We start from the raw sequence: 15,560 nt of genomic DNA, 5'->3' as shown, positions 1-15,560 counted from the left end.
TTTTTTTCAATTTCATAAAAATTCACATACATGTAAAGAATAATGAAAATAGGCCTTATGATATGAACTGCAGGGAACGAAGGAAAATTTTGGTTTGTTGATTTAAAACTATCATAAAAAGTATCATGGCGTGTAAGACCGATATGGATAATACCGTTAACGAACGTCGTTTACGTCCGATATACGGTAAGTATACTATTGGCATTTACATCAATGACAAAAAGTTTACATTTTTTAAGTTTCATAAGAATATGTTTCTAGTACTTAACTGGTAATGAGGTTATGTAACATTATTGTATTATGCTTTTAGATTGGTTGGATAATGGAAATAATAAGAAAGCCCTTCAAGAAGCAGATAAGGTACTTAAAAAGCAACCAAGTAATCAATGTGCTAGAGTACTCAAAGCTTTGGCTTTACTACGACTTGGTAAAGAAAATGAATGTCAAGTTATTATGGATAAAGTACGTTCTGAAGTTCCTTGTGAGGATTCTACTCTACAGGTCATGAGTATTTGTTATAGAGAAAGACATCAACGTAAGTTAACGTTATATTCTTTAATCTTTTATATTTAGATTGGTTGTAAAATTTAAATACTGTTAATTATCATAAGTAATAAATTATGGCTTTGAATTTATTAATAGCGGACAAAATTAGTGAAGTTTATGAAGCAGCAGCAAAAGTAGATCCTAATAATGAAGAATTATTAATTCATCTTTTTATGTCTTATGTTCGTCTTGGAGATTATAAAAAACAACAAAACACAGCACTTGCCTTATATAAACTGAAACCAAAAAACCCCTATTATTTTTGGGCTGTGATGAGTGTAGTTATGCAAGCTATACATGCAGATGAAAAATTAGCAAAAGGAGTTGCTTTACCATTAGCAGAAAGAATGGTTTGTAAATTGTAACAAAATTATAATAGTATAATGAGGAAGGAATTATTCTATTTAAAGTTGATTTAAGTTAACATTATATAAATAAAAATTAGGTATTGAAGTTAATTAAAGAGGGAAAAATGAAAGCAGGACAAGAAGTACAACTTTACTTAATGATATTAGAGCTTCAAGGTAAAAATGAAGAAATGTTAAATGTTTTATCTGGACATTTAGCTTCATATCTTTCCTCTGCTGCACAACGTAAGGCAGCACTTTTACTAAAATTGGAACACTTTCCTGAAGCAGTTAATGCATATATAGAATTAATTAATGAAAAGTGAGTATGATATAGTGTATGAACTTGCAATAATATTAAGTTATAATATTCCTGTTTTATATTTTTTTATATTGTGTGTAGTTTTGACAATTGGGCATATTATCAAGAATATCTTCTAGCAGCTCTTAAGTTTCAAAAACCAATAGAATGTTCAAATTTCCTTAATAAGTGTATAATTGCATCAGGAAAAAAAGTTAGAGCTCCTTATCTTGCAAAGTTTGAATTATTAAAGCTTACTAAAAGTGGAGAAGTCATTGAAAATGTCATTGAACCAGTTGACCTAATGTATCAGTATTTCTCACAGTTTGGAGAAAAAGGCTGTGTAGTTGGAGATTTACGTCTTTACATACATTTATTAACATCTGCAGGCAAACTACAGTTGCTTCAGAAAGTAAGCAATGAAATAGTAGAATATGTTATTAAATAAAAGTAGCAGACTTATTCATATATTTTGTTTGAAATATTTTTACTATTTTAGATAGAGGAAGATGTAGGTGTTAAAGCTGAAGGATTTCCAACTACTGTACAACAAATACAGAGACATATTCACTTAGAGCAATTACGTCGTATTTGTGGTTTTCATCATTCCCCCAATGCTGATATAAATAAGCAGAAACAATTGGTAGAACGGTTATGTAAATTGTATGAAAAGGGTAATGAATTATGTCCAGTTCAAGACAGATTACCAACAGATTATTGTCCTGCGGATTCGTATATCCTTTTAGCAACGCATTTATTGCATGAATTATGGTGCAATACAAATGATGCAGTTTATCTAGGGCAATGGAACTACTAGAACGTGGTTTATTATCAAGTCCTGCAAATTTTCATATAAAAATTTTATTAATACGAATATACTTGGAAGCAGGATTAGTAGGAGCAGCTGATCATATTTTTATGTTATTGGACGTTAAACATATTCAATTAGATTCATTGGGCTATTTACATGTACCATTACTTGCTCCACTTGGCCATCTTTCATTAGCTTCCATAACTTTAGATCATGCTACTAAATTTTTTATTGCATATTATAAAGATGTATGTATTTGCATATTATGAAATTGTCTTAATTAGCCAAAATTCTTTCTAATTTAATTGTTGTAATATGTGACTAGTGTGCAGATTATTTAACGTTTGCCTATAAATACGGAAGTTTTATAAAGATTCAAGAATTCGTTGAGTTAAAAGAACGTTTGGAAAATTCTTTTCACTTTGTTATGACTACTGTAGATAAGATGCTTCTGGAATTAGGTTGGTGCAGTAGTTCCACATCTTTGATTTCCACCTTAGATAATATGGATATACAATTAACGGAGGATTCAGTACGATTAAATTCTTTACGAGATAATCGTGATTTAGAGGTAATCCTATTTCCCAAATTTACTAGAAAATAAAATAAAAATTTAAAAGTATTAATATGGTTTTGTTTTTTGAGTAGGTTGTTCATGGATGGGAACCGCTTACTGAAAATGGAGAAGATCTTAGGATGCAAGAAGAAACACGCGTATGCATGTTAAGATTACTTGCAGTGAGAAATTTGATTTTAAAAATTTTAGCGGCGTGTGCAACATCTGATAGTTCCTCTCTTCTTTCCCGATTCTCTAATGAACTGAAGCAGTTAAATAATGAACAGATTCCTTTGATTCTTGGAAAATTTGATTCAGAGGGAAAGAAAAATAAACCTTGTAAAATGTTAGTTCCTATGGATGCAGTCGAAAGGTTACGCGAAGCTCATTATTCCGAGCAATTAAAAACGATTGCGCACCTCGCAGAATCGCTTGTTCAGTCGCGTTATCCTGATTTCGAATGTATTCAAATGTTGCGAGCGTCTCCATGCCTTCAGACAATAGATATCCCAGAAAAGAGAGTTCCAGTGTCTTTCAAGCATTTTTTATTAAGAGCATCCACATGTAGTGAGTCTCTTGCAATTATTAGTGCCATATGTACTCTGTGTGCGACACAATTACAACCTAAGACTTTACAAAAGAAAAACAAGAAGAAATGTAACAAGCAAATAACGTCTGTATCATCAAATGATAATGATCATGTAAGACAATTCAGTGGATGTATATTAATTTAAGATAGTTTTGTTTTAATTTAAAGAACGTTATGTTATTAATTTATTTGTTTTTATATTTCAGAATTGGAAAGAAGTTGCGGTATTGCTGGAAGAAAGGGTTCAAAATTTAGATACAGTACTAACAGAATTTGAAAAGTATCAGTTACACACAGGACTGAGCAATAAAGAAGATCATGTGTGTGCTACAATAATTAAATATGGACAAGACAGTCTAGGACAAAGTTGCAGATGGTTAAAATCTCGAGCTCAAATCACGCTAAAACTTCTAAGCAGTTTAAAAAGCTGAAATTGTACGAAAATTCTTGTACAAAGAATATCCATCCAATTATTTACTGATTTTTAAAACTGATTCATTTATTGTGTACATAATTCTTAGACCTAACCAATTATGACTGAATTGATTCTTGCAAATTGAATCTCCCATTGCCTTAATTTTATACTAAATTCATAACTTCTCAAATAATTTTTCATTTATATAACTTTCCTTTGATATGGTCATGCTGAAATAGAGCACACTGCCATTTTATGAGTTATTTAGAAAACATATTTTATTCATACAGTTTAGTTAAATCAAAATTCTACTCCCGATGTGTTTCTTATCTTGAAACAATTTTTCTATTTATTTACTACTAATTTTATCTATAATCATTTTAAAATTAAGGAGTAACATTCTTAATATTTTGAAAATTGCTGAAACTAAAATACAACGTTCATTTTTTTTTTAAATTTATTTTACGTCAATAGTGTGTATTTTCTTGAAAAGATTGTATAAATTATTCTATAAATAGAAAGTGTTATAATATTGAAAATTAATTTAAAATAAGAAACCTTTATTTTAAGTCTGTTTTTCTCGTACTTTATGTTAACATTTCTTATTTGTATTTCGTACATTGTACATGAATAAAATTATTTCTTATTAATTATATAATTTAAGTCATTAGTTGACTGATTTGTATGAAGTTAATAAATTTGGTAAATTTATATGAAATTAATTAGATAATGTAAATTAATTCGTCTAAACTTTTTTGTTCAATTAGTTATATATAATTTAAATTACTAATATTTGTTCAAAAATATCATACAAATTATTAAATTATACATTAAATTTCATGTATATATTAAACATAACATTTTTATATTTTATAAAATTATATTAGTATATTGCTACAAAAACTAATTATTAAAAACGTATATATAATGTTATTATTAAATAGAGCACCTTTTTTAAAGGTTGGCTTTTTCATATAGTTTTGTTCTCTTCTACTCAATTTATTATGTTGTGTCATTCGATAAATGCGTAATATGATACTTATGCATACATAGAAGAGAGTGTTAAGGTGCTTTTGTTCATAGGTTATATATAATATTTTTAATATTATATATATATATTTTTTTTTACACGCACATACACACATAGAGGGTGTTCCGGCAACAGTGGTACAACTGGGCAGGGGGTGATTCCTCGTAAAAAAAAAGGCTGATGTATAGTATCCAGACTGCAAAATATTCGGCTAGGCATGAGACTTTTTAGAGGTTTTTAAGGTTGTTGAAACCGAAAATGAGGGTCGTTTCTTACGGAAATAAGGCGTTCGGAAGATACAAGTTCCAATATACAGGGTGAATCTTGATCATCTCGAATATCTCTCTTGTTTTTGATAATATGAAAAAATGTTAAAGGAAAATATTATTTGGTTCGAAGAGGCAAATGTTATGATAAGCAGAAAATGTTTCTCAGGGGCATGTTTTTATTATTATGGTGTAATAGCTGAGGTCAAGACCTATCCAATGATCTATAATAGCCAAATGGACCAATAAATGGTCCAATTTTAATGAAGTTATACTGTTCTAAAGAGTGTCCGAATATTAGTGAGAGTAACTGTATATTCTTATTCATTTTCGTGAAAAATGACTCTCATTTTCGGCATTAGCGACCTTAAATACCCCTGAAAAGACATTCAGATAGAAAATGTTGTAGTCCGGATACTATACTATATCCAAAAATAAGTCGAAAATGTAAAGTTTTTGCACACGAGGCTTCCTTTTCGAGAAAAACGACTTTGAAAATCTATCCGGTATACGTGTACTAAATGTAAGCTTTGATTTGACGGATGTCTTTGCTCGCATTTGCATTTATGTATAAATGTTACATCTAACATGACCACCGCTATTATTTTCGTTATTAGTGGACCAATCAAAATTTTTTTTGTCACAGACTGTTCCACGCTTCAGACAAAATGCATATTACTCAGGACCTTCCCCCCTACAACATATCCTAAACTGAACAAAATCGGAGTTTAAGGGTCCGCTTTGTGCATAATTACCGATACTAAATATAAGGCTGATATCACTGTTATCGTAACTTCGGTCATTGTAATTTCGTTCGCCCAGGGATTGTTTTATATAGTGGTACCTCGGTATACGTCCTTAATCCGTTCCAGATCCTTGGACATATACCAAACGAATTTTACGCATAAGAAATAAAGAGAAAATGATTAATCTGTTCCCATGAAAAAAAATCCTATTGTTATTGACATATTATACATTGATGGGGTTGTAAAAAAGAATTTAAACACTGCTTAATACTAAAATACATAAATGTAAAAGCAATTAGATGAAATAAATGAAAATTTAACAAACTTTAATTTTCTCTTTCATGTCTCTTTGCCCTACTTTGACCAACGCGCCTGCAATGTCAAAAAAAGTTTCCAAAAGATCAGCACCACAGTTCACGTCACACCATAGTTCACACTTACACACTCATACATTGAAACACTCATACAATCTTAATTTGGCGTGTGAAAGATGCGATACCCTGAAATCAATAAAGTTTAAGAATCGCGTCGAAACACAGGACGTACATACATATGTACATATATCAAGTTGGACTTATTCCAAAGCGGACGTATACCGGGGTACCACTGTATTTTATTTCCGCGGATCCGAAGGATCACAGTAGTGTGATAATTTCTGCGGCATGTCCAAACTCGGTATGCGTTGGAGTTGACATATTTCAAGCTTGCTACAATTCCTAAGCAAGTAGCTTTTTGATCGGTTTACCCGTTATGCATATTAGTTGCCTGCCGTCGCGATGTGTTTAATTAAGAAAAAATAAGCGGCAGTCGCATGCTTACGCACACGCTGTCACGGACGCATACGTGTAGGCAAAATTCTATGGTATGTATAGTAGCAATTTTTTTTTTACAGATTACCTCGGAAATTAAGGCTAAGCGGCGGTACGCACACGCTGTCACGGACGCATACGTGTAGGCAAAATTCTATGGTATGTATAGTAGCAATTGTTTTTTTACAGATTACCTCGGAAATTAAGGCTAAGCGGCGGATATACAGGGTGTTTCAGAAAATGTGGGCATAACTTCGGGGATAGATTCAGTACGCTAAAATAAGAAAAAAAGTTCATATGAACATATGTCCGATATGACCTTGTTTCCGAATTATTTCGGAATTAAATATCAAAGAATTTATTCGAGATTTTGCTAATATGAAAGCGAGGAAAATTTTATTGAAGAATTATAAGAGTAATAAATGCATTTAAATATTTCTATGTTTTGTTTATTTATATTATACCTATTTTTAATTATAGTTGTAACAGCCATCAACGAGGACGACGACAAAATTTTCCTTCCCGCTCTCCATCCTTGTCGTCGATTGAATAATCGCGAAGCGATAGAACCTTCCAGAACAATCTAGTTCGCGATCCACGGGCAGCAATAGATTTGCATGGAAACAAAGTCATATCGGGTATATGTTTATATGAACCTTTTTTCTTAGTTTACCGTACTGAATCTATCCCTGAAGTTATGCCCACATGTTTTGAAACACCCTGTAAATACAGTTAACCCTCCTGTAACATGGTTAATTCGTTCCGTGTTGTATCGAAGACGTGTTAAGTGAAACTATGAACTAATAGAAATTAGAGGAATGCGTTTCGTCTTATGTATGTAAGTATATATGTATATATGTATACAGTAAAGATTCTATAAGAATTCTTTCGGATCTGCCTCATGGCTGCATGGCTATCCCCACCACAAGGGGGGACCACCCTTGAACCAGGCAAGCGACTAATGTGACACGATCACGGCATCTCTTTATCGCATTCGGTGGCGGCATGTCCGTGAGACTACTAACAAAACTACAAAAGTTTGTTATTTTCAATTTTTCGTTAATAAAAATGTCATCAAAATATTGGTGAGATTTTCCTGATTAAAATGATACCACACACGATACTGTTACAAAACTTGGTTATGTAGATTGGGCTTGTGAATCTTCCTTTGCCCGCTACGTTTTTCTACGTTCATTTCACTGTTTACATCTACAGAATGTAGCACCTTTCTTGTAAAGGTTTCACAGCTGTGCCGAAAATGAACCGTTAAGCAGTACTAGAACTGAACCTACTTATCCGGTTATTCTCGAATGGGCCACTCTTGTACAGAATAACGGTTCGTAAGCGGCATTGCCTTTGATCCGTCATGGAATAGGAAGAAACGAATTTTGACCTTAGGTTTCGTATTGTATTGACTTAGGTTTCATATTTTTATTATAACTTTTTTATAAAGCATTTGCGGACATGTTGCGGAAATGTTTATATAACATTTTTTTCTTATTTTTACTCATAGAATATACTGGTGTAGTTTGATCGTTTAATCCGGGGACACCCTGTATATACAGTAAAGATTGGTTAAGAGTTTGAAATTCGCGACCGCTGTGAAACGGCTACGGAATAGGTACAGTAAAAGTTCTATAAGAGTTCTTTCGGATCTACGCCATGACTGTTCATGGTCTATCCCCACCACAAGGGGGGACCACCCTTGATCCAGGCAAGCGAGTAATGTGACACGGCCGCGGCATCTCTTTATCGCATTCGGCGTCGGCATGTCCGTGAGACAGCCTAACAAAACTACAAATGTTTGTTATTTTCAATTTTTCGTTAATAAAAATTTCATCAAAATATTGGTGAGATTTTCCTGATTAAAATGATACCAAACACGATATTGTTACAAAACTTGGTTGTGTCGATTGGGCTTGTGAATCTTCCTTTGCTCGCTATGTCCATTTCACTGTTTACATCACAGAATGTAACACCATTTCTTATTAAGTAACTAAATATACACCGAATTATACCGTGTTTGGTCTCATTTTAATCAGAAAAAAAAAATGGATACGTTAGTGAAATTTTTATCAGCAAAATACAAAAAATAAAAAAGTTTTTCTTTTGCATTAGTGTCTCACCGATATGTGGTAGGTGTTTGATAAAGACTTCCAAAGTTGGGACCGCTGTGTAACAGCTACGGAAAAGGTGGTAGGTTTCTCAAACTCTTTGTATTTTACCGACACCGACGGACGCAGAAAGAGATAGCAGGCAAAGAAGAGAGAGGTATTGAAAGTCGAGCCAGTCCTAAAATATCAAACACCTACATATCGGTGAGACAACACTAATACAAAAGAAAAACTTTTTTATTTTTTGTGTTTTGCTGATAAAAATTTTACTAGCATATCTATGATATTTTTCTGATTAAAATAAGACCAAACACGGTATAATTCGGTTTACACTTAATAAGAAATTCCACACATGCATATGTACATACACACATAATTACGTCCTCTCTATAAATAATTAATACATATTTACATACATCCACACTTTATTATGTCTTTACTATATCTATTAAATATAAGACACCTAAAAAACATTACATATAAGGATTTACAAAACATTATGGAAAATTCTAAGATGATACATAATTAAAAAATATAGGAGCAATTATAAGAAATTAAATAAATTACAGGATATTACAAAGTTATACAAAATTAAAAAATTACAAAAGGTCAAAAAATTCAAGAGAATTACTAAAATTAATGGAACTAACGAAAAATTACAAAACTACAACTTATACCTATTTATAATTATACAGAATGTTAACGGATTTACTAGTCAACATAGACTAGAATTTAAATTCTATTTAAAAAATTGAATGTCATCTTCATTTCCCAAAAAATAATACAAACACAAAAAGTTCACATACGTTGTTATATTATTTGCAAAAAATTGTATCACTTTTTCTCTTTAATTTTTTTCACATACTCATCAAAAACGCCGAGTAGTAAATCCGTTAAGATTCTGTATAAAGTATGACTACCTATAATTATATTATTTATTTATAGTTTTTTACGTTGAGTCTTCTGATAATAGTTTCTCTAATTCCAACGTCAATTTAGTGGTTCGCATTGAATGAAATTTTAAGCACTGCATAATATGTTTTATTCGCTCCGATTTCGAGCTTGTAGTTGTCCTCTCACTTTCATACACATCTTCGTTTTCTTCACTTTCTTCTTCTTCTTTACATACGTTCACATCCTTTTCATTGAAAACTTCTTCTTTACATACGTTCACATCGTTTTCATTGAAAACTTCTTCTTTACATACGTTCACATCGTTTTCATTGAAAACTTCTTCTTTACATACGTTCACATCGTTTTCATTGAAAACTTCTTCTTTACATACGTTCACATCGTTTTCATTGAAAACTTCTTCTTTACATACGTTCACATCATTTTCATTGAAAACTTCTTCTTTACATACGTTCACATCCTTTTCATTGAAAACTTCTTCTTCTTCTTCTTTACATACGTTCACATCTTTTTCATTGAAAACTTTTTCTTCTTTACATACGTTCACATCTTTTTCATTGAAAACTTCTTCTTCTTCTTTACATACGTTCACATCTTTTTCATTGAAAACTTCTTCTTCTTTTTTCCTATAGGCTTTAACTAAACGTATGTTATGTCGAAATTTAAATTTAGCAAGCCACGATGTACTAATTTTACTATTGGAACAAGATGGAATATCCTGTTTCAATTCTGCAGCTTTTTTCAACATTAAACTATCGGATACAAAATCCCCAAGAGTTCTTCTTTGTACGAACCACGTAAACAAGCGGTGCTCCAATTCCTCGAACAACGGTTTTCTTAACCTTTGCCGTTGTAGGTGTCCTTTGCTTTTTGCAGCGAATTCGAGAATACGGACCGACTTCTTCTTTATGCGTCGGATGGTTATTGGATGTACCTGATGCTTTGCAGCAACGGTTGCAATAGATAAAGTTTTCAAGTCCTCAAGGACCTGTAGCCGTTTTTGCATTGACAAAGTCACTGCTTTTTTACTTGACATGATAGTATATTATAATTGTGGAACGCACTCTGATTTAAAACTGAACTTCGGTATGCCACGAATTTCTTATCCTAGCTATTATACCCCTGCCATGAGGGTGGAAAATGTATGAAATTCTTATTCCTAATAGGCTGCCCGACAAACCTAAAGTGAAGTCTCTGACGTCACTCAGGGCCTAGAAGTAGGAGATGTAGGGGAACTTGCGACGGCTCGCTGTTAGTAAGCCAATAAGGATAGAATAAGGCTATCGCAGTTACTCTTATGTCTTCTCTTATAGTCAGCCAATAGGGATAGAATAAGGCTATCGCACTTACTCTTCTACGAACAATCGATGACGATCGGATCTCGTTCGGGCAGTCGGTAAACAGATGAGCAGTCGGTAAACAGATGAGCAGTCGATAATTGACCGGAATGATATTTTCAAGCGCTCGATAAAAAATTAAGTTTACGTCGCGCAGACACCATAAACAGGCGAACAGATGCCTGCGCGACGCCAAACGACGTGCATCGTGGTAAACTTTATTTTTTTATCCCATGTTCCCAAAATCTGTCTATTATTTCGATAAGCTTATTTTACAGGTTAAAATTCAAGCAATCCAATGGTATTTTTTCAATATTATTCTATGAGTGGGAACTGTGTCAAATCAGTAATTGAAACTTTAGCAGCGATTATTGTTATGTTTGCTAATAATAAATAAAATTCTGTGTATATATGTATATTCAGCCCAAGGTCGAAATATTATCTTTAAACAAAGCCGAAATATTACGGTTAAAGTGATTACATGTCTGATTTTGTTAAATTTTTCAAAACTTTAACATTAAATAGTGGCTGTTTGATGGCTTTTATTGGCTGTAAAAAGTGCCTGTCGGTCTGTGGTGGCACGCTATTTTTCATTGCAGCCAGAAATTTTTTAGTTTCTTAAGCAATTTTTTAATGCACCGAAATCTACTTTTATTATTCAGGAATAGCAAAAAAATATTCCTTTGTTAGTTTTCTAACTGTTAAAAAATATTAATACTTCTCTTGAGGCTTCCTTTACAATAACAATTTATTGTGTATGAGTCGCTTAGAAATTAATGTCTGCGCTATTAAATGTCTTACGCACCAACGTAGGTAAGAGGACAAGGCGACCAAATAATTTTTAGTTTTTCGTTCTTTTATCAGCGTGTTACATTATCGACAGCTGACTTAAATTCGTTTGTCTAAACCATTTACCTACAACGCAATTTCCCCTTAAGCGTCTACAGTGTAAGACCCAAGAGTAGTGGGGATGAACTGAACTGCCTATTTTGCCTTCAGTTTGCTAGGCTGTGACGTCAGAAACTTCACTTTAGGTTTGCAGTACCTATTTGTATGCTCGCCACTGTTCGCACTAATTCAAAGGTGAAACTTTTTTATTTTTTACCCTTTTTTAATTAAACTAGTAGTAACGTATTTATAAAATATTTCTGATTAAAATGATACCAAACACGATATAATTTGGATTATATTTACTTATTTACTTATTACTTATTATCATTTATTAAGTAAGCAAATATACTCCAAATTATATCGTGTTTGGTATCACTTTAATCAGAAAAATGTGACAAATATGTTGGTAAAAATTTCATTCGTTAGAAATCAAAAATAAGGAAGGTTGATTTTTGAGTTAAAGATCTCAGCTTATTCGTTTGTCCTCAACTACTTTAATACAGAAAACGTTCCAGAAAAAATATTAAAAATTTTCAGAGATAAAATTATGCACTGCAGCTATAAACTTACTGAAAGGTGGGCGGGAAGCAATCCGACAAAAGAACTATTTTTAACGCATAGAGTGTCGCATGATTAGAAAAAGAAATAAAAACAGTATCGAAGAAAATCAGAATAGATCTTCAAATTCTTTATGTGGTCGTAAGAAACTTTCTTTTAACGATAGCAGCAATAAGACCAAAAAGAGGACAATACAAAAGTAAATAGAGAATTAATTATATCACCGTGTATATGAAAACGTCACGCCTGGAACAGTAGACGGAGAGCGTAGCAGAGGGTAAGACGGAGAAAAACGTAGGCGGTTAGACGTCCCATGCGCGAAGCGAGGTTATTCTTATTTTGAACAGAGTGTAGAAGGATATGCGTGTTAGCGGCAGCACATTTTTGAGGGTGGTCGAGGTCAGTTAGCTTGGTGCTATTCAGCATTGGAGTAATTTATGATAGGTACTTAAACCGCATGTTGCCAGTGAAAATACGAGTGACGATTGCAGATATACTTACCTTACCAGATAAGTAGGTGCATATTCATTAATGGCTAGCGACTGAAAGTCGTGTAGTTCTCAAGTATCGAGAATTTGATTCTTCAGAATAAGAGAGTTTAAAGATATCAAGCAACCCATGGTTGCGTTGTCTTCACAAAGAAAAATATCGTTCCTAAAATAGATGACCACGATTTGGAAAAGCCAAGGGTACCTTCTGGTAAGAAAACTGCAAGAAACAGCATGACACACTCCAGAATTTGTAGAATTGTATGGACATTTGAATCAGTTCTCCAAGCAATATTTAATACTAGCTATTACAAATGTCTGAAACGCAGGTCAATTGAATTAGGACAAACGTACTAGAATAGCGTACATATAAGAAAGAATATCGGTTTATCGCAACCGTTGTACTCAAGGTTGAGCGACCTTAAATTAAGTTATAAATTCCACTTGTCATTTTGGCAAATTACCTTCGATGACCCTTAAGAATTCGTTGTCGCTAATAAATAAATATGCACAGATTTCAAAGTTCTCGAAAATAGCAGTGCTAATATTTATGCTGAAAATCCAAGCGGCTGAATTTAATGAAAATCTGTATTTATTTGTTAGCGCCAACGCATTTTCAAGGGTTATCGAAGACAAATGACCTGCTGTTGTTTTACTTTCGTACGATTTATGGCAGGTACTTGACCTGCGTGTGGTCAGAGAGAATGTTTACGATAGGAGACAAGTCAGATGACCAACGATTGCAGTGACTCGAAATTGTTTAGAAGAAGGCAGGAGAAAGTTTAAGGGAGGCAAGCAGCCCGACGTTGCATTGCTTTAAAAATAAGAAGATTGTTCGCGAAGGGTCTGGCCACGGAGTGGGGAAGACGATGACTTTTGGTAAGAGGACTGTAAGGAACAGCAAATTGATACCCCAGAACCTTGAACACATACTAACCTTTTATTAGTAAAATTTGTAACATATTAATAAATTACAATTGTTCACAAGCTGCTTGCGAAGCTAATATATAATATGTAAATACTATGTATATATTATACATTTAGAAGTATTGAATTCCATACTTCGTGTATGATTTATAAGATCACAGACAAGATATAGAGTAGACTACTCATCCAATGTATCTTTTTGTCACACGACCCCGGGGTCCTAGAACCCTGTTACCATCATTCTACCATATCGATTGAGACTGGTATTATATCACTATACGTTATTTATGGTAGAAATTGAAATCAAGAACACTTGGCATTTATTTTAAATAATAAAGGAGACAAAATTTTGAATCTTAGGATGAATCAGAATGAATTCAATCGCATGCATTTGCATTTTGGGATCCAAGGGTATATTGAGAACACAATAACAATGTACACACGACCAAGTATCGATCGTTTTGCGTTATGCAATTCTTAAAATGACCGTTCCGTAAGCATAGGGTGCGCTTCAAAACCAGTAGTTTTGGACGACGTCGGTATTTCACATTGTGTGATAAAAAGTCCCATAAAATGATTGGTCTACCCTATATCTTGTCTGTACCTATATCACAGATCTTGCACCTAATGTATTTTTGTGTTCAACGTTCTGAAATTTTATCTTATTCTATGTTGAATCGGTAACGTTGGAAGCGGCATGAAAATGATAACAGGGCTCTGGAGCCCCCGTGATGTGGACAAAAAAATACATTGGGTGATAAGTCTATTTTATACCTTGTTTGTGGTGTTAGTTCTATTTTGTGTCTCGTCTGTGGCGTAACGAAACTTTCGATTTTCTTCATTATTGATATTTTAGAAAATATGATACAAAGTTCTAAAGGTACGTTTTTACGTGGTAGTAATACTTTTACTGTCATGATTTTTGTCGTCATGAAAACTATTAGATGTTGCATTGCTATGACATTGGTTTTCGTGTTGGAATTTTAATATTATAGCATCGAATCTTTTTACGTTTTTACTCGAAATATTATGACTTTTGCAATCATGAAAACTAGAAGTCACATTGTCATGACACTGTATTTCGTGTTGTGACTTTATTTTCACGTGATCAAATCATTTAGATTTTCGTATGACATTTATAGGCAGTGTCATGTACTGTAGAGAGTATAAAAAAAGTAATTGTTGTGGCTTAAGGGGGTTAATTGGTAGATATTTGCAAACAAAATTGTCACAAAATTGTTCATATTATTGAAAGTCAATGTTAAATTTTTTTTATATCAACATATTCTGTTCCACAAGATGAGCAAGAATTTAAAAGGAACTATATACCGTAGACAAATAAGTAATTTTCGAGATAAATGTTGATAAACTTTTGGCAACGATTTGATTGTGTAAAGTTGTACGTATAGACTAGGATCTACTACCAATTTTATTGTTATCAAGTTCTATTGTTGTTTCATAAAAGATTTAATGTTTATATTTTCTTGTTTATTTTAAATATAGTACATGATTATGAGCAGAGCGCTTTAGCGCTTCACGAGCAACAAACCCTTTCAAACACCACATTTATCCACTCATTACAAAGTTTAGTTTTGTTTACGATTTTGTTTTAGTAACCTAAAATATTTCCAAGGAAATTTTGAAGATCTCCTTTGTATTGAATTGTAGTAAGAAAAATTTACTATAAAAATTAACATACTTGTGATATTTTATCTTTTTAATAATTTTTAAAATTTTGGATATGTCATTGAATATTAAGTATGAATTGTTGAAATTATGTTAATATAGTAATTACAATTACGTTAATTTGACAATGTATCAAAAACAAATTTTATATATGTATGTGGCAATTATTTAATTGGTTACATTTTCTCAATACAAGTTAAAAAGCATGAAAATTTAAAAGATGCATTTTGG

The 15,560-nt window shown here is 32.6% G+C and overlaps 2 protein-coding genes across 2 annotated transcripts in view; both read left to right on the top strand.

Annotated features, from left to right (window-relative positions):
• The first annotated feature begins 125 nt into the window (after window positions 1-125).
• Window positions 126-3,583, top strand: LOC108573085 (N-alpha-acetyltransferase 25, NatB auxiliary subunit). Its single transcript, XM_017935451.1, is given in 10 exon segments — window positions 126-186; window positions 311-535; window positions 643-896; window positions 992-1,215; window positions 1,297-1,606; window positions 1,694-1,988; window positions 1,991-2,253; window positions 2,331-2,576; window positions 2,654-3,262; window positions 3,357-3,583. Coding segments are annotated over 10 exon segments (2,712 nt in total). The 3' UTR covers window positions 3,582-3,583.
• Window positions 3,584-14,449: 10,866 nt separating this feature from the next.
• The window catches only part of LOC108573091 (GPN-loop GTPase 1), a 3,137-nt gene continuing 2,026 nt past the window's right edge, over window positions 14,450-15,560 (top strand). Inside the window, exon 1 of the mRNA XM_017935457.1 lies at window positions 14,450-14,523. The gene's annotated coding sequence lies outside the window, so the exon portion shown is untranslated. The remainder of the gene's footprint in view (window positions 14,524-15,560) is intronic.

Source organism: Habropoda laboriosa, unplaced genomic scaffold (assembly GCF_001263275.1).
Source record: "Habropoda laboriosa isolate 0110345459 unplaced genomic scaffold, ASM126327v1 scaffold89, whole genome shotgun sequence".
Lineage (NCBI taxonomy): Eukaryota > Metazoa > Arthropoda > Insecta > Hymenoptera > Apidae > Habropoda > Habropoda laboriosa.
This window is presented reverse-complemented; position numbering and strand designations above follow the sequence as displayed.